Source organism: Myxine glutinosa, chromosome 13 (genome assembly GCF_964187855.1).
Source record: "Myxine glutinosa chromosome 13, kmMyxGlut1.1, whole genome shotgun sequence".
In the NCBI taxonomy this organism is placed as follows: Eukaryota; Metazoa; Chordata; class Myxini; order Myxiniformes; family Myxinidae; genus Myxine; species Myxine glutinosa.
Genome location: NC_136273.1, coordinates 30,478,648 through 30,498,421, shown reverse-complemented (window position 1 = coordinate 30,498,421; position 19,774 = coordinate 30,478,648). Strand labels below are relative to the sequence as shown.

The following is a 19,774-nucleotide window of genomic DNA, read 5'->3' as shown; positions in this document are numbered from 1 at the left end:
CTGTCTTTCCCTCGCAGTCCGCCTATGCTGTCTTTCCCTCGCGGTCCCCCTGTGCTGTCTTTCCCTCGCGGTCCCCCTGTGCTGTCTTTCGCTCGCGGTCCCCCTGTGCTGTCTTTCCCTCACGGTCCCCCTGTGCTGTCTTTCCCTCACGGTCCGCCTGTGCTTTCTTTCCCTCGCGGTCCCCTTGTGCTGTCTTTCCCTCGCGGTCCGCCTGTACTGTCTTTCCCTTGCGGTCCCCCTGTGCTGTCTTTCCCTCGTGATCCCCCTGTGCTGTCTTTCCCTCGCGGTCCCCCTGTACTGTCTTTCCCTCATGATCCCCCTGTGCTGTCTTTCCCTCACGGTCCCCCTGTACTGTCTTTCCCTCGTGGTCCCCCTGGGCTGTCTTTCCCTCACGGTCCCCCTGTACTGTCTTTCCCTCACGGTCCCCTGTGCTGTCTTTCCCTCGTGGTCCCCCTGTACTGTCTTTCCCTCGTGGTCCCCCTGTGCTGTCTTTCCCTCGCGGTCCCCCTGTGCTGTCTTTCCCTCACGGTCCCCCTGTACTGTCTTTCCCTCGCGGTCCCCTGTGCTGTCTTTCCCTCACGGTCCCCCTGTGCTGTCTTTCCCTCGCGGTCCGCCTGTGCTGTCTTTCCCTCACTGTTCCCCTGTGCTGTCTTTCCCTCGTGGTCCCCCCGTGCTGTCTTTCCCTCGCGGTCCCCCTGTGCTGTCTTTCCCTCGCGGTCTCCCTGTACTGTCTTTCCCTCATGGTCCCCCTGTACTGTCTTTCCCTCGCGGTCCCCCTGTGCTGTCTTTCCCTCGAGGTCCCCCTGTACTGTCTTTCCCTCGCGGTCCCCCTGTGCTGTCTTTCCCTCGCGGTCCCCCTGTGCTGTCTTTCCCTCGTGGTCCCCCTGTGCTGTCTTTCCCTCGCGGTCCCCCCGTGCTGTCTTTCCCTCGCGGTCCCCCTGTACTGTCTTTCCCTCACGGTCCCCCTGTACTGTCTTTCCCTCGCGGTCCCCCTGTACTGTCTTTCCCTCGCGGTCCCCCTGTGCTGTCTTTCCCTCGCGGTCCCCTTGTGCTGTCTTTCCCTCGCGGTCCCCCTGTGCTGTCTTTCCCTCGAGGTCCCCCTGTGCTGTCTTTCCCTCGCGGCCCCCCTGTGCTGTCTTTCTCTCGCGGTCCCCCTGTGCTGTCTTTCCCTCGTGGTCCCCCTGTGCTGTCTTTCCCTCGCAGTCCCCTGTGCTGTCTTTCCCTCGCGGTCCCCCTGTGCTGTCTTTCCCTCGTGGTCCCCCAGTACTGTCTTTCCCTCGCGGTCCCCCTGTACTGTCTTTCCCTCGCGGTCCCCCTGTACTGTCTTTCCCTCGCGGTCCCCCTGTGCTGTCTTTCCCTCGTGGTCCCCCTGTACTGTCTTTCCCTCGTGGTCCCCCTGTGCTGTCTTTCCCTCGTGGTCCCCCTGTACTGTCTTTCCCTCGCGGTCCCCCTGTACTGTCTTTCCCTCACGGTCCCCCTGTGCTGTCTTTCCCTCGTGGTCCCCCTGTACTGTCTTTCCCTCATGGTCCCCCTGTGCTGTCTTTCCCTCGTGGTCCCCCTGTACTGTCTTTCCCTCGAGGTCCCCCTGTACTGTCTTTCCCTCGTGGTCCCCCTGTACTGTCTTTCCCTCGTGGTCCCCCTGTGCTGTCTTTCCCTCGTGGTCCCCCTGTACTGTCTTTCCCTCGCGATTCCCCTGTACTGTCTTTCCCTCACGGTCCCCCTGTACTGTCTTTCCCTCACGGTCCCCCTGTGCTGTCTTTCCCTCGTGGTCCCCCTGTACTGTCTTTCCCTCATGGTCCCCCTGTGCTGTCTTTCCCTCGTGGTCCCCCTGTACTGTCTTTCCCTCGAGGTCCCCCTGTACTGTCTTTCCCTCATGGTCCCCCTGTACTGTCTTTCCCTCGTGGTCCCCCTGTGCTGTCTTTCCCTCGTGGTCCCCCTGTGCTGTCTTTCCCTCGCGGTTGTCAGCTCTTTCACGAGCCTCGATTCAGTATACAAAAAAAACCTGTTTCTCTTCACAGCATCAATCACAGGCTCTATTCCCATCATCTTTCATAATTCATCATTTGTCTTCCTCTCTCTCAACGATACTCCACACATCGACCGAACCATTCGCATTTCCACCCTTTCCAGCCTTCGTTTGTGCTCTACATTCATTACCCATGTCTCGCTCCCATAAATCATAACACTTCTCACACATGCAGCATACCCCTTTCCCTTCAGCTTCAACGACACTCCTCTCCTCATCAGCACGCCACTCAGTTCCCGAAACTTCTTCCATGCACATCTCACTCTATCAACCGTTGCCGAGTCTGATCCACCTTCTCCATTCAGCATGTCGCCTAGGTAGCAAAATATTTTCACACCTTCCAGCTTCACGCCGTCTCCAAGATCCAACTCAACATTTCCTCCATCTGCAGCTCCCTCTGTGCACATCTTACATTTGAATGTAGCTGCCACACTGGTTAATGACCCTCTCAGACCACTGCATTTTTGATGAACCCACTCAGCGCACATTGTACATTGAATGAAGTTCACTCCGACACCCTTCCTGCACACAGCACATGGCCACTTCACAGTTCTTTGGGGTTGTATGAAAGCAAGATTGTATCAATGTGGGGTTGTATCAAAGCGTATCCGATGAAAATGGGGTTGTATCAAAGCGTATCCGATGAAAATGGGGTTGTATCAAAGCGAGAGTGTATCAAAGTGGGGTTGTATCAAAGCAAGGTTGTATCAAAGCGGGGTTGTATCAAAGCGTGTCCAAAGAAAGCGGGGTTCTATCATAGCTTGTCCAATGAAAGCGGGAAGGCGGAAGAAACCGGTCATCACTGCCAGCAGTTATGTTAGCCTGCAAACTGTTAACAAGTCTCCTTTCACAACATATGTTGAGAAGTCCCTCACTCTTGATCTTGGACTTAGACAAGTATTTCACTGGATTTTCATTATCGCAGAGTTACATCCTGAATTTAAAATGGATTAATGTAAATTTTTTGTCACCGATCTACACAAAATATTCCATAATGGCATTGTGAAAACATGTTTTTATAATTGTTCACAAAATCATAAAAAATGAAACACAGAAATATCTCATTTACATAAGTATTCAATCCCCTGAGTCGATACTTCGTAGAAGTGACTTTGGCAGTGATTATAGCTTCGAGCCTTCTTGGGTATGTCGGTATCGGTTTTGCACATCTGGATTTGAGGAGTTCCTCCCATTGTTCCTTGCAGATTTGCTCAAGCTCTGTCAAGTTGGATGCTTGGGGTCATTGGCCTGTTGGAGCATAAATCTTCGCCGCAGTCTAAGGTCTTTTGGAGGTTCTTCTCAAGGATTGGCTCCATTCATTTTTCCCTCTATCCTTACAAGTCTCCGGCCCCCGTCCCTGCTGCTGAAAAGCATAGCATCCCCATAGCAAGCTTCACGGTCGGGATGTTTGGTGTTCGATCGGTGATGAGCTGTGCTCGGTTTCCGCCAGACAAAGCACTTTGCATTCAGGCCAAAGAGTTCAATTTTCGTCTCATTAGACCACAGAATCTTTCGCCTCATGCTCTCTGAGTCTTTCACATGCCTTTTTGCAAAATCCACACGTGCGGTCGGTCATGTGCTTTTTCCTCAGGAATAGGTTCCGTCTGACAAATCTCCCATAAAGCCTAGATTTGTGAAGTGCTGCAGAGATCGTTGTCCTTCCAGCAGGCTCTCCCACCTCAGCCAAGGAACTCTGTAGTTCTGTCAGAATGGTCATTGGATTCTTAGTTACCTCCCTGATCAAGGTCCTTCTTGCCAGGTTGCGCAGTTTGGTCGGACGGCCAGCTCTAGAAAGAGTCTGGGTAGTTCCCTATGATCTCTATTTCCTAATGATGGAGCTCTCTGTGCTCTTGGGAACTTTCAACACTTTATAAATTGTTTTATACCCTTCCCCACATCTATGCCTCCTCACAATTCTATCACGGAGTTCCACGGATAGTTCCTTGGACTTCATGGTAGAATTTCTGCTCTGACATGCACTGTCAACTGTGGCATCTTATTTTGAAAGGTGTGTTTCTTTCTAAATAGTGTCCAATCAATTTAATTCACCACAGGTGGACTCCAATCAAGTTGTGGAGACATCTCAAGGATGATCAAAGGAAATTGGATGCACTTGATCTCAATTTGGATTGTCATAGCAAAGGGGTTGAATACTTATTAACTCAAGACATTTAAACTTTTCACTTTTAATGAACTTGTAAAAATGTCCAAAAAAAATTCCATTTTTGACATTATGGGGTATTATTTGCAGATCAGTGACAAAAAAAATCTCAAATTAATCCATTTTAAATTCAGCCTGTAACACAACAAAATATGGAAAAAGTCAAAGGGTGTGAATACTTTCTGAAGCCACTGTACACAGTTGATTAAGGTGGGGAAAGATGTCAGCAAGTGTTATGGTGTAGATATGGCAATGTGCGCAAGTGTTATGGTGTAGATAGGGCAAGATAACCAAGGGCAATGTGCACATATATTGAGGCTGTGGTGGGGGAAGGTGGGATTAACCAATGCTTTCCTTCAAGAAAAAAAGAAATAATCTGGGTTTTTTTCCCTCATTTCAGATACACATGCAAGGAAAATATTTTTCTGACACCTGGGTAAGTAAAATTTGTTCTCCTACTACTCTTTTCTTCCTACTCTAAAGCCCAACATTATTGCCACCTTCTTGTAGGGTCAGACAGGAAAAGTTTTTGGCCCAAGTCTTTCACGAACAAGGTGGCCAGGTTTGATGTTCGATTGAAGGTGATCTGGGCAGGAATTTGTAATTTATTCCAGGGTGCCACTGATAACTTGGCTACTCTTCAGGAAAGACACCGGAGGATCTTTACCATCCACCAACTAATGTGTTAGCAGTCAGGATACACAACTCGATGCACATCCGAGGGACCCAGAAAACATAGGATTAGCATATTTAATTAACTTTCTAGGTTGACTAGAAGCCGAGATAGCGCAAAATATGTATTTTATGGCGGCCATTTTGAAAATCCAAAATGGCGGCCATGCAGGTGTCTGTGCAAATGCCAACATTGATTTTCGGATTCTCCATGCTCTGATGATTCCAAAATTGTACAGATTTGCTAATCTCCCAAAACTTTGAACGAAATTATATTTGTTAACTTGGTGAACCTGACTACATCAACATTGTTCACTGTGACTGGGAATAACTGAGATTTAGATTTCCTGAAGTCAAAAATCATCTATTTAGTCTTTTGGGTGTTCAATTTAAAAGAGAATTTTCACGACAACATGTAACAAAATTTGGGATTGTGTTTCCATAATCCAGTTCACTATTTTTAAGAAAACCGACAATCACATTGTCATCTGCATATTTAAAGATGCTGACGTTGAGTGTGAAATAGAATAAAAAGCAGCGGGGAAAGAACACATCCTCGTGGGGCCCTTGTGTTCATCTGTTCTGATGGAGTATTCTTCACTTGTACCTGCTGAGTCCGATCCTGTAGGAAGTCGCTGATCCATAGCAGGAGAGATGGATTAACGTTCAGGTTTTTGCAGTTTATCGAATAACCTGTTTTGTTGAATGCAGATAGCAAGGTGTTGTTGCACTGCATTCTTCAGGCAAATGGATTCAGGACTAGGTCTTTCACAGATTTTCCTGGTTGATAGGCAAATTGAATTGTGTCTTTGTGATTCACTAGTAGACGAGTAAAAATTTGAGAATTTTTGAATAGTGTAGGCATTTTGTGTTAAAAGTGATTAAACAAGTTTTTTAGGATAATTAGAGGGTGCTGAATTCAAAAATGCTGTTTAACCGGTTCAATTTTGGAGTCTTAATCTTCAAATTGTAAAAAACAAAATGCCCGCCATTTTCAGCATATTTTTTGCCATAACTTGAATTTTAAGCAACATAGAAGGCTCAAAATAGTGGCAATACCCATGTTTGTGATAGAGGATTCCAAATTTACTGTTACCTAAGTTGTAACTAGTTTGGTTTCGCCGCCATGTTGAATTCCAAGATGGCCGCCATATTTTTGGTAATTTCTGGGGTGTATTTTTTTATGTACATCACTTTCACTGGTCAAATGCGCTTTTAATTTCTTTAGAACAAAAAAAATGATATTAAATCATTTCTAAAGTGCATTTAAAAAAGGGGTAAAGTTCCAAAATGGCTGTCTTTTAGTAATTATACTTTATAAATACCGTATAGCTCAATATTGGCATTCTCAAATGTTTACCTGTCTATCTTAGTCTGTTCTGTTTCTGCATTCTGGTTGTCTGTTGTATGCACATGCACATCCTCCTGTGCATGTTAGCCCAGCTTTTCTGCAGCTGCAACGGCCATTTATACATCCTTTGGTACATCCGCATGTTACTATCTCGCGACACGCCTTAGGAATTGGAGATAGCGTCATCAACTTCGGCACCAAGTTCCCATCGATGTATGTCCATCCGATGTCTGTTACTTGGGGGAGTACTAGAGTAGCGATGGTTGCGCGCTTCCAAATAAAAGCCTGGTAATGTGCGCGCCTTATGTGTAGTCTCACTGCATCTGATGTTGGTGGCAGAGTCTCCTGTGGACAACCCTTAGAGAAGAGTATTACACGTGCCTTGTCGCATCTGTCCACATCATCGGGTACCTTGTAAAGACGGCATATGAAATTTTCTGCATCGTTGATTACTTCTTCAGTGATATCTTCTGTGCCTAGATCTGTCAACAATTGGCTGTGTGTTTGAAACACCTTCCAGGCTGTCTTTTTGCCGTGGCCAGCAAGCTGTGACACACTGTCACAACCAGTAATTGCATGGAATGGCAGCAACGCTTCCACTTGGCAAGGTGGCAGTTTCTGGTGGAGTTTGTGGATGGGAATGTATTTTGGCTTCTTAAGAGTTCCTGCCTTCATCCACAGCTGAGTGCATGGCATCTTATCAAAATGAGCAGCTAACAAGACCAGCACGTCAGTGTCACGCACTAAAACCACCACTGTTTCAGCATTTGTGTCGACGCAATGAAGAACAAGTCGTGTGTCCGCCTCCTCATGGTTGGCCTGTAGGGATGATGTGTCCATCTCTGGATCTGAAGATTTCACGTCTGTGATCTGTGCAAATCCTCCAGCCACTACAAGTGTTGTGGGTGCAATAGACACCGCATTTGTCATGAGCTGCTGTGAAAGAAACTCTGCTAGATTTGCCTTATTCTCTCCAAGTGAGAGAAAGTTGGTCCATTTGTCTGGTAGAGGAACGTTTTGGTTTTCTATTACCCGACGTATTGGTCGAGAGGCCCGGGTACGTTTCATTCTGGTTCCAGTCTTGATGGAATCCTGCTGGTATCGGTCGAAAGTTACGTCAACTCTCTCAAATTTTTTCCCCATGGCAAACACTGAATTCACAAACGCATCTGCATATTCACCAAATGTGGTTATTCCGCTGGGCTTTCCAAGAGCCATCACCAGTGCTTGACCATCAATTACTAAGCAAGTACTTCCAGTTAATGTCACTTGTTCTGGGGTTGAGACATCTTGAATCAACCCATTTGCCAGTCGAGATTTACCGCTACTGCCTGTATGTAGACTCCCATTCATGGCAGCAAGTGAAATTGGCACAGGCATAAGCTCATACTGCAGAATCAGGTCCAGGTTTATCACACGCCCTGCTTTGGAAGCTGTCACAAGTCGCTGTAGAATGTTTCTATCTGCCTTGATGGTCGTTTCTTTGCCTTTGCTTTCTTTGCAGTCTACAGCATACAGAGACGAGAAAGTCTGTGCTTTGTTCCTACGTAAAGCGGCATTGAAATTGATATGACATGTGCCATCAGGAGGCTGAAGAAGGCGCTGATCAACAAACTCATCCAGCTGCACCTGTCCAAGTTTTTCTGCATTAAGCAAAGAATGTTGAATGCTCTCCGATGCCAAATCCTTGGTAGCAATATTCTGCAGTACAGAAGATGACATTCCCTCACTGAATACATCGAATCGTCGGAAAGCTGAGACGACTTTCTCCTCATCAAGGTTGTCACGCCCTTTCCTGGAAGGTGTAAGCTCGTTGTACACATACTCACTTTCCTCCCCTTCGATCATCAGCATTTGTCTAGTTTTACTCGATATGCAAGTTCTCAAGTTATATGATAGTGCCCATCTGCCAAATGCAGAGATACTTCTTGTGATGCCCACAATGCCACCGCTCTTCTTTCCAGTGCCATTCAGCCATTCTTGGCTATGATCAGGTGATACTTGATTGAATTTCCGGCCGGACTCCTTTACAACAAAATTTCCTGCCTGGAATTCCTGAAGGACTTCTGGTGGAAGGCAGTTCATTTCTGCCAGGTAAATGGTTCCCCATCTAGCATAATGAGTGTGGTCATACCTAAAGAAGAAAGGTAGCATCCTCCTGAAGGCATACATGTGGAGGTCCCAGACACCATCACGCTGTGCTCTGATGAAAAGCAAAAGAATGCTGACCATGTCCATATATTGCCACCAGAACTGAGAATTTGGATTGTCTTCCTATAGTTTGTGACTAAAGGTATCCATGTGATTACGGAAGTCCTCTGTAGAGAATGTATCCAGCAGCTCTGCAAAATAATAGTCGTTGGATTGCAAAGTGCTCTGCAGTTGTTCCTTCAACTCTTTATCATGCTCGTCTAAGTAACTGTAGAGTCTTGATGATCTTGATGATCAATATGGCGGCCATCTTGGAATTCAACATGGCGGCGAAACCAAACTAGTTACAACTTAGGTAACAGTAAATTTGGAACCCTCAGGATCACAAACATGGGTATTGCCACTATTTTGAGCCTTCTATGTTGCTTAAAACAAGTTATGGCAAAAAATATGCTGAAAATGGCGGCCATTTTGTTTTTTACAATTTGAAGGTTAAGACTCCAAAATTGAACCGGTTAAACAGCATTTTTGAATTCAACACCCTCGAATTATCCTAAAAAACTTGTTTAACCACTTTTAACACGAAATGCTTCCAACATTTTATATAAGCACAAATTCTCAAATTTTTACTTGTATATAGTGAGAAGAAATCTCGTGATAATTCACCACAAGCACTTCATTATCAATGAGGTTAATGCAATCGACCAGAAGTCATTGAATTGAGAGGGCCGTGCTCGCTTGGGGGCCATGACAACAATAGCAGATATCCAGCTCCATGGGATTGAATGTAAATCCACTGACTGCTGGAAGAGAACAGAGTAGGGCACTGCCAGCTGTTTGGAGCATACTTTAAGGATCCGGCCGCATATCTGATCTGGATCGACTGCTTTGCGAAGATTTAAATTATTAAACAGTTTTTACCCTGAGTTGACTTGGATGACTAAACACTGGCCTTCTGTTTCATATAGAGTTATAGACCATAACACTGTGCTGAGACCAAATCATTAAAATCATTCGAGTCAAAGAGGCTGTAAAATTGATTAAATCAATTTATCAACATTGCGTTTCTTAAATGAAGGAAAGAATCGTGTTTTGTCGGTGTGAATTTGGGCAAGGCTGCAGGTATATGTGCTTAGATGTTACCGGATCAGCAAGCAGATGGAGAAAATGCAGATCGTATGTAATCGGCAGCGATGAGTCACTCAGACCATCAAAACTCCAGCAAACCAGTAGGAGCACGAACATTGCAGCACACCATATTACAAATGATGCTGGGAGATTTAAGAATCATGTTGAACAAACTGACTCTGATTTGTGCAATTTTAAACAAACAGCATAACGAAAAATAAACATACGTCTACGAGCTTTGAGTAATGTCGACTGGTCTCTGCAGAAGAGCACCCCATAGTGAGTGGTGAGTTGTGGATATAAGTGAGCTGTGTCTGTCTCTGTTTATCACGTTGCTCTCTCCGCTCTTCCTGCTCCATGATTAGTCACAAAACATAGTTGGCATAATTATTCATCTCCTCAATATTCCATGTTGTATCTAAATTTACTTCCAACTACTCTATTTATTCCGTTCATCATAGACAAAAGTAGATGCTTGTAAAAGTACTCACCATGCCGGATGATGTCATGGCATTCCATACTTGCATGCATCTTTCTGCTGAAGAAGACTGTTCTAGCTTTTCTAACTCTTCCAGTCTGTATCCAAAAAAAGAGACACAGAACTTTATACATGACGAACATCCTGTGAAGCAAAGTAATGAAAGAACATTGTTTCTGTTTCAGATTTGGTGTTGAGATCAAATCGCTGAAAGCTGTGTAAGTGAAACTTCTATGATCGATCATTTTGCAAGTGAAATTGTAACAAATTGACGAAATGTTCGTAATGCTTTGACGGGTCATCTTACTGGTTTTCATATTATGTTTACAAGATTAAGTGTGACGAAGTAGACCACAAATATTAAGATTTTGTGAAGGAAGGGTGGAGGGAGGGTAGTTATGAGTGGCTCATGGAATCTAGTGAAGGGCCAAGACAACTTTAATGTCGTCAGTTTTATTCCACTCGGTCTCAGTCACAAGTATCTGTAGTGTTACGGATTCGTCACTTCCGTCTTTGTGGTTTTCATCCACTGGAAGCATTTTTAGTTTCATATACTATTATTGTTATAGTTTGAGTGTGAAATGGAGATAACTGTCTTCAAAGGTAAAAATTAGTGTTTTAAAAGAAAAACGAAATGGATCGGGAGAAACCGGAAGAGGAGGAAGAAGAGGCGGATCAAGTGAGATCGGGAAAGAAAGGCCGATCGGCTTCGAGGTGTCGAGCGGACGCTGGTGGACGTTGGTCACGAGCGAATATTGGTTTCCCCGGGAAAGGGCGGGGTAGTATCTCGTCTTCTGTTGTCTTACCCTTCCTCCCGTCCATGGTACACGGAATCTTGTGGTGAGGCTATTGCCCAGAAACAACTTGCTTTCGTCTCCTGGAAAGCAAATCCAACGGAAGGAAATGTCATTTCCTTTCACAAAGCCCGAAACAAGTGTGTGTCCACCCTCAGGAGAGCCAGGAAACAATATCTCTCCATTCTCAGGACCGAACTCTCTTATCTGTCTCCCTCTTCCAAATCCTGGTGGCGTCTGGTCAAATCTGTTTCTCGTGTTTGTTCCCCCTCCATCCCCTCCCTCACCTCAAATGGCCACACGGCTGACTCCGCGCGTGAAAAAGCTGAATGCCTCAACTCTGTGTTTGCCTCTAAATCTTCTGTCCCAAACCCATCCCTCTCTGTACCCACCATACCCAGTCGTACCCAGCTGCTCCTGGACTCTGTGTCCTTTCCTCCTGACAAGGTGGAAAAGTTTCTGTCAACCCTCGACTCGGATTCTGCAACTGGACCTGACGGCATCAGCCCACGGGTCCAAAAATCCTGTTCTTCCGCTCTTTCACTCCCTGTCTCTGTTCTCTTCACCCTCTCTTTTGCTCAAGGTCATCTTCCATCTGCTTGGAAATCTGCCAACATCACCGCTTTGCACAAAAAAGGTGCAAAAACAGATCCCAGCAACTACAGACCAATCAGCCTTCTCCCAATTATCAGCAAAGTCATGGAATCCATCATTGCTTCAGATATGAAATCTTTCCTCTTCTCCAATGGCTTGATCTCTGATCATCAATTTGGTTTCAGACCTGGACACTCTACTCTGGACATGCTGCTTCTGCTTTCTCAACAATGGATGGAGGTCCTCAATGCCAAACAGGAAATTAGAGCAGTCTCCCTTGACATATCACGTGCCTTCGATACGGTCTGGCACCCCGTTCTGCTCACCAAACTCTCCTCTTTTGGTATCAATGGAAATCTCCACACATGGCTGGCGGACTTCCTCTCTAGTCGTAGTCAACGTGTGGCCCTGAATGGGTTTCTCTCATCGCCTCTTCCTGTTCAGGCTGGAGTTCCACAAGGCAGTGTTCTGGGCCCTGTGCTTTTTCTGGTCTTCATCAATGATCTCTCTGACTCTCTTGAAAATCCTCTGTATCTCTTTGCTGATGACTCTACTCTCTGTCGCTCCATTCTTCATCCCTCAGATCGGCAGTCTGCTGCCTCCTCACTCTCTGCAGACCTGGACAAAATCACAGACTGGGCAAACAAGTGGACATGTCTTTCAATCCTGACAAATCTCACACTCTTACGATGTCTCTCCGAAAAGACCGACTGGACAACCCTCCCATCCACTTTCTGAATAATCCTCTCCAAGAAGTTCTGTCACTCAAGCTTTTGGGTCTCACTATCTGCCATGATCTTTCCTGGGAAAACCACATTTCAAATCTGGCCTCCAAAGCCAGTCGCTGACTGGGCATCCTCCGTCGTGCAAAGTCCTTCCTTGGCACACCTGAGCTCCTCACCACATACAAGGCTTTCATCCGCAGCTCAATGGAATACTGCTCTCCCCTCTGGGCTGGTGCTCCTGCCTCACACCTAGCTCGTCTTCACGCTGTTGAAACCAAAGCATTCAGAATCATTGGAATTTCCCGCGATGAAGCTAACTCCAAGGGCCTCTCACTCACTCACCGCAGGCAGGTTGGTGGTCTTTCCATCTTCTACCGACTCCTCTCTGGCCTTGCCCCCCCCCCCCCCCCCCAGCTCTCTCTGGGCTCTGTCCCGCAAATATTCCTACAGGTCGCACAAGATCTGCCTGCAACCCTCTTATGGTCAAACTGCCAAAATCAAGACTCTCTGCTCACCTTCACTCCTTCATTCCTCACTTCTCCCGCCTCTGGAACAAACTCCCTCACTCTCTTCAATCCCACTCCACCCTCCAGGTCTTTAAAACTGCTGTTCACCACCATCTCTTATCTTCCCCCATCCAAAACCTTGATCTTTTCTACCCCCGTTAATTTCACCCCAATTCCACTTTTTTGAAATACCAACTTCTGTCCTGGAAGTCCTTGGTGTCCTTGTGTTTTATACTTCTCCCTCCACCCCCCCCCCCTTCCCACGCCTCCTCCCCCCAAGCCCTCTCCCTTCCACACATCTCCCTGCTCTCAAATGTTGTGTTTGTGTGCTTCCCCTTCTCTCCCCATCTTGTTTTCCGCTCCCTCTTTTTGTGTGTTTTGTTTGTCTGGTTGATTTGTTTGTGAAGTAAATGTTAGCTCTTTCACGAGCCTCGATTCAGTATACAAAAAAAAAGAAAAAAAAAAAGGGGGTGCCTCTGACAGTGTTGTTATCGCTATGGCAGATAAACCTGCGTGACGGGTTTTGCGGTTGGTTCCAAAAGTGAATCATCGCGGGATAGCCGGTACGCCTCCATTACGGGCCCGTCCGCCATTTCGCCTCGCACCAGTCATTGCACCTCGCGCCAGCCGTTAGCCTGGTTTTCTCGTGTGTGTCGTGGATTTCGCTTGGGAATTTGTGGTTTTCCGCTTTGGAGCCGCTGCTCGTTCATGTCAGTGTCGTTGTCTGGGGAACCGAAGGTGTGAATTCCCAGTCGCCTTTTGGATGAACTTTTGCCTGACCGACGTCGGCCCGACACCTCACCAAGCGGCTCTTCGGCAGCATCGACTGTCGGCCGTCCTGTGTTCAGGTCTCAATACGACCTTTTCTTGTGATCACCGGAGCGTGGATCGACTTTGGCCTGGTGTCGTGACAGTGACTTAGGGGGTGTTACATTTCGCTCACGTGGAGTACCGTGAGTTATTGAGTTAAGAAACTGGTGGTACCATCATAGGATTATTTGGTGTTTGTTGTGCAATTGAGGTTTATTGTATTTGTGCAAGTTGTTATTATTGTGTGATATTAATACAATACTTGGTTTTTTGTAACAACTGATTGGTGTGGTTTCACCATTGGTCATTGGCACACATAATAGCACATCTTTCTGCCGTGACTCCTTTCGGGGCTCGGAGGTACACCGTGACTGGGGTTTAGGGAGGAGCACATAACAGTAGTACCTCCCACAACACGGTCTCCTTGCCCCATTTATGTATGACACTGGGGCTTTCATATGTTTCCTCGGAATAATGTCCTTTTCACACTGCGATACTGTGTCTCTTCCAGGTTTTGTTAGTTGTTCATGTGAGTGTCTATTCATTACCCTGTAGGAAGACAAAAGAGGCAGTTACACCATTGCTGATGTGTTTGCGATTGTTCCTTCCCTTCCACCTACTTTGCACATGCTCATGGCCACTTGGCAGCTGGACCTCGAACCAAACGGTGTAACCTCAATAAACCTCCGTGTGAGAACCGAACCTCTTCATTTATTATTGGCGTTAGGGTTTTGTAATTCCACGTGAGATTTTAAAACAAATCATGTCACAGTGTAAAGGGGATATCTATTAGTACAGAAAGTGGTCGGATTTTCTTAACGACAAAAAAATTAACAAATTAGAGCATAAATAAGGAGCGAAATTGAAGATTTTAATAACTATTTATGGATTAAATTAGCTACCAAATCGTTTAAATATGGTCAGAATCGGTTTCCTCGACAGAAAGTAACCCAGAAATGTCTATTAAAATACAAATCAATCTTGAAGAACATTCTTTTTCAAATTTGCCCCTGGTACAAACACTTCATCACCAATGAGGTTAATGCAATCGACCAGAAGTCATTGAATTGAGAGGGCCGTGCTCGCTTGGGGGCCATGACAACAATAGCAGATATCCAGCTCCATGGGATTGAATGTAAATCCACTGACTGCTGGAAGAGAACAGAGTAGGGCACTGCCAGCTGTTTGGAGCATACTTTAAGGATCCGGCCGCATATCTGATCTGGATCGACTGCTTTGCGAAGATTTAAATTATTAAACAGTTTTTACACTGAGTTGACTTGGATGACTAAACACTGGCCTTCTGTTTCATATAGAGTTATAGACCATAACACTGTGCTGAGACCAGATCATTAAAATCATTCGAGTCAAAGCGGCTGTAAAATTGATTAAACCAATTTATCAACATTGCGTTTCTTAAATGAAGGAAAGAATCGTGTTTTTCCTTTTTGGAGAAACCTGTGATATTTTGGAGTCCCTGCCAGGCTTCTCGTGGGTTGTTTGTCCTGAAGCAGTTTTCCATTCTTTTTTTGTCGTTTACGTTGGCGTTTTTCAATGTTAACGATAGTTTTAATTTTGGCATTTTAAGTTTCTTTTTGTCCTTCATTGGAAAAGCCTGGTTCCTTACAAAGAGGATCTCTTTTAAATCCTTCAACACCCAGGGCTTGTCGTTGAGATATATTTTTACATTATGTACTAGGATATGAAGGTCCAAACAAAAATTCACATATTTATTGATTATATTGATGGCCTCGTCGATATTTTGTTTTATTCAAAAGCACTTCCTAATCAGTGATTTCAAAACACGTTCTCAAGTTATCGATTGAGGACTTCTCCACACCCTGATGTCCTTTTTCTGTGGTTACATTTTTAAGTACTTATGCAGAAGATGAAAAATGCTATGGTCAGAACGACCAATACCTGGTCTTACTATTGGTTTGTAAAGGTCCTTCACAGGGGCGGATCCAGGGGGGGGGTGCAGGGGGTGCGCACCCCCCCTTCGATCCAGGATGAGGGTGCAGGGGGTGCGAATCTGCTGAACTGTTGGACCAGGGAAGAACACAAGGAACTGTAGAAACTTCCAAGAACGCACGAAATGCCGTTTCTGACGATAATATTTTTTAAATTTCCTGTGGGGGTGACCCCCAGACCCCCCCCTTTACCTCCCCACCAGCGCTATAGTTTCATGCACCCCCCCCCCCCCCCGCCTTGGAATTCCTGGATCCGCCCCTGCAAGTTCACTGAACCGTAATAGCGGTCAAGGACATTATTTCCCAGTGTAGCCTCGTCTACACATTGAAAATAGTGGGGCAAGATCCCATTGAATTTGTAGTGGTTGAAGTCACCCAGTATGAACTTTGGTGAGTCTGGTGATGAATCCTTCATGGACCGTGTCATAGATCACACCAGGTACCTTGTTGGCATCAGCATCGGGTGAAATTTACACAAGAAATACATGCACTTGGTTACATTATCTGGGCAAGTAATAAGGTCTGAAGGACACACAAAGTAATTCAAAGCACGAATTGCAGATTTCTGCCCTTGCTGTGAAGTTATTGCACCACCACTCCACCCCCACGGCTTTTATCTGTATTTTTGGATGAGCCATCAAGTGGGATGCATTGATATCTACAGTTTTGTTGGGGGGATGCAACCATGCCTGGATGTAACCATGTTTCGATGAAACACAGAAGGCTGGAGTTCCTAAAGTCATTGAGATATCTAACGTGTGCTTGGATTTCATCAATTTTGTTAATGGAACAAACATTTCCAAGGGTAAGGCATGGAAGAGGAGGTCTGCTTTCTTTCCTTCTTACCCATTGTTTGACTCATGCATGCTTGCCACACCATCATCAAAGCACTGGAGGATCCAGTGTTGATTTTCCTCTTGTCATTGTGAATTTGGGCAAGGTGGGGTGCCAGACCTTCGATACCGTCTGGCACCCCGCCCTGCTCACCAAACTCTCCTCCTATGGTATCCATGGAAACCTCTACGCATGGCTTGCGGACTTCCGCTCTGGTCGCAGTCAAAGTGTGGTCTTGAATGGAATTCTCTCATCTCCCCTTCCTATTCAGGCTGGAGTTCCCTAAGGCAGTGTTCTGGGCCCTCTGCTTTTTCTGGTCTTCATCAATGATCTCTCCGAATCTCTGGAAAATCCTCTCTATCTCTTTGCTGATGACTCCACTCTCTGCCACTCCATATCTCAACCCTCAGATCGGCAGTCTGCGGCTCCTCACTCTCTGCAGACCTGGACAACATCACAAACTGGTCAAACAAGTGGAACATGTCTTTCAATCCTGACAAATCTCACACTCTCACTTTGTCTCTCTGTAAAGACCGTCTGAACGACCCTCCCATAGACTTTCTGAACAATCCTTTTAAATAAGTTCTGTCACTGAAGCTTTTGGGTCTCACTATCTGCCATGATCTGTCCTGGGAAAACCACATTTCCAAGCTGGCCTTCAAAGCCAGTCGCCGTCTGGGCATTCTCCGTCGTGCGAAGTCCTTTTGTTGGCACACCTGAGCTCCTCACCACATACAAGCCTTTCATCCGCAGCTCAATGGAATACTGCTCTCCCCTCTGGGCCGGTGCTCCTGCCTCACCGAGTTCAGCTCCACAATGTTGAAACCAAAGCATTCAGAATCATTGGAATCTCCCGTGATGAATCTGATTCTAAGGGCCTTTCACTCTCTCACCGCAGGCAGGTTGGTGGTCTTCTGTCTTCTACCGACTCCTCTCCGGCCAACTCCCCCTGCTCTGTCTGTGCTCTGTCCGCCAAATTTTCCTGCAGGATGCACAAGATCTACTAGCAACCATCTTCTGGTGAAACTGCCAAAATCAAGACTTTCTGCTCACCTTCACTCCTTCATTCCTCTTTTTCCCCACCTCTGGATCAAAGTCCCTCACTCTCTTCAATCCCACTCCTCCGTCCAGATCTTCAAAACAGCTGTTCACCACAATCTCTTATCTCCCCCCACCCAAAACCTTGATCTTTTCTAACCCCGTTAAAACACCGCAAATCCACCTCTTTCAATCTCCAACTTCTTTCCTGAAATTCCAAGTTGTGTCAATTTGTTTTATACCGTGTACCCCTAGCCCAAAGGATGCTGGGAGATTTAAGTTTCATGTTGAACAAACTGACTCTCATATGTGCAGTTTTAAAGAAACAAAATAACGAAAAATAAACAGACGTCTAAGAGCTTTGAGTAATGTCGACTGGTCTCTGCGGAAGAGCACCCCATAGTGAGTGGTGGATATAAGTGAGCTGTGTCTGTCTCTGTTTATCACGTTGCTCTCTCCGCTCTTCCTGCTTCATGATTAGTCACAAAACATAGTTGGCATAATTATTAATCTCCTCAATATTCCATGTTGTATCTAAATTTACTTCCAACTACTCTATTTATTCCGTTCATCATAGACAAAAGTAGATGCTTGTAAAAGTACTCACCATGCCGGATGATGTCATGGCATTCCATACTTGCATGCATCTTTCTGCTGAAGAAGACTGTTCTAGCTTTTCTAACTCTTCCAGTCTGTATCCAAAAAAAGAGACAACAGAACTTTATACATGACGAACATCCTGTGAAGCAAAGTAATGAAAGAACATTGTTTCTGTTTCAGATTTGGTGACGAGATCAAATCGCTGAAAGCTGTGTAAGTGAAACTTCTATGATCGATCATTTTGCAAGTGAAATTGTAACAAATTGACGAAATGTTCGTTATGCTTTGACTGGTCATCTTACTGGTTTTCATATACAAGATTAATTGTGACGAAGTAGATTGCAAAGAGTAAGATTTTGTGAAGGAAGGGTAGAGGGAGTGTAGTTACAGATGAAGGAAGCTTCGGGATAAATAAATATATAAAAAATACAAGGACTGAGGACTTAAGAGTAGTTGGATGGGTTGGAATCACAAATTCTGCAACGCCATGCACGCAGAAGTGTATATGATCTGACACAACAAATCTAGTCTGAACTTGCTCGAAATGTTTTTTGAGATATCACGGGAGGGGGGGGGGGGGCGGAGGGGATTGGTGGAGGTATAAAACACATGGATACTGCGAGGACTTCAAGGAAAAAAGTGGATCTGCGGTGAAATTAACCGGGGTAGAAAAGATCAAGGTTTTGGATGGGGGAAGATAAGAGATTGTGCTCAACAGCTGTTTTAAACACCTGGAGGGAGGAGTGGGATTGAAGAGAGTGAGGGAGTTTGTTCCAGAGGCGGGAGTAAAGAGGAATGAAGGAGTGAAGGTGAGCAGAGAGTCTTGATTTTGGCAATTTCACCAGAAGAGGGTTGCAGGCAGATCTTGTGCGACCTGAAGGAATATTTGGGGGACAGAGCACAGATAGAGCTGGGGGAGCAAGGCCAGAGAGGAGTCGGTAGAAGACAGAAAGACCACCAACCTGCCTGCGGTGAGTGAGTGAAAGGCCCTCGGAGTTAGCGTCATCGCGGGAGATTCCAATGATTCTGAAAGCTTTGGTTTCAACAGCGTGAAGACGAGCTAGGTGTGACGCGGGAGCACCAGCCCAGAGGGGAGAGCAGTATTCCATTGAGCTGCAGATGAAAGCCTTGTATGTGGTGAGGAGCTCAGGTGTGCCAAGGAAGGACCTCGCACGACGGAGAATGCCCAGTCGACGACTGGCTTTGGAGGCCAGCTTGGAAATGTGGTTTTCCCAGGAAAGATCATGGCAGATAGTGAGACCCAAAAGCTTGAGTGACAGAATTTCTTGGAGAGGATGGTTGAGAAAGTAGATGTGAGGGTTGTCCAGACGGTCTTTTCGGAGAGACATCGTAAGAGTGTGAGATTTGTCAGGATTGAAAGTCATGTTCCACTTGCTTGACCAGTCTGTGATTTTGTCCAGGTCTGCAGAGAGTGAGGAGGCTGCAGACTGCCGATCTGAGGGATGAGGTATGGAACTGCAGAGAGTGGAGTCATCAGCAAAGAGATAGAGAGGATTTTCCAGAGAGTCAGAGAGATCATTGATGAAGACCAGAAAAAAAGCATAGGGCCCAGAACACTTGGGGAACTCCAGCCTTACAAGGAAAGGGAGATGAGAGAAATCCATTCAGGGCCACACGTTGACTACGACCAGAGAGGAAGTCCGCAAGCCATGCGTGGAGATTTCCATGGATACCATAGGAGGAGAGTTTGGTGAGCAGAGCGGGGTGCCAGACCGTATCGAAGGCACGTGATATGTCAAGGGAGTCAGCTCTAATTTCCTGTTTGACATTGAGGACCTCCATCCAATGTCCAGAGTAGAGTGACCTGGTCTGAATCCAAATTGATGATCAGAGATCAAGCCATTGGAGAAGAGGAAGGATTTTATATCCGAAGCAATGATGGATTACATGACTTTGCTGTTAATTGGGAGCAGGC

At 45.9% G+C, this 19,774-nt stretch overlaps 1 protein-coding gene across 2 annotated transcripts in view; it reads left to right on the top strand.

Annotated features, from left to right (window-relative positions):
* Positions 1–19,774, top strand: part of LOC144888629 (globoside alpha-1,3-N-acetylgalactosaminyltransferase 1-like) — a 52,059-nt gene that overhangs the window by 19,076 nt on the left and 13,209 nt on the right. For both annotated transcript variants that reach the window (XM_078767240.1, XM_078767241.1), the window contains exons 3-5: positions 4,588–4,623; positions 10,153–10,185; positions 18,019–18,051. In XM_078767240.1, the coding sequence (XP_078623366.1) occupies positions 4,588–4,623; positions 10,153–10,185; positions 18,019–18,051 (102 nt within the window). The remainder of the gene's footprint in view (positions 1–4,587; positions 4,624–10,152; positions 10,186–18,018; positions 18,052–19,774) is intronic.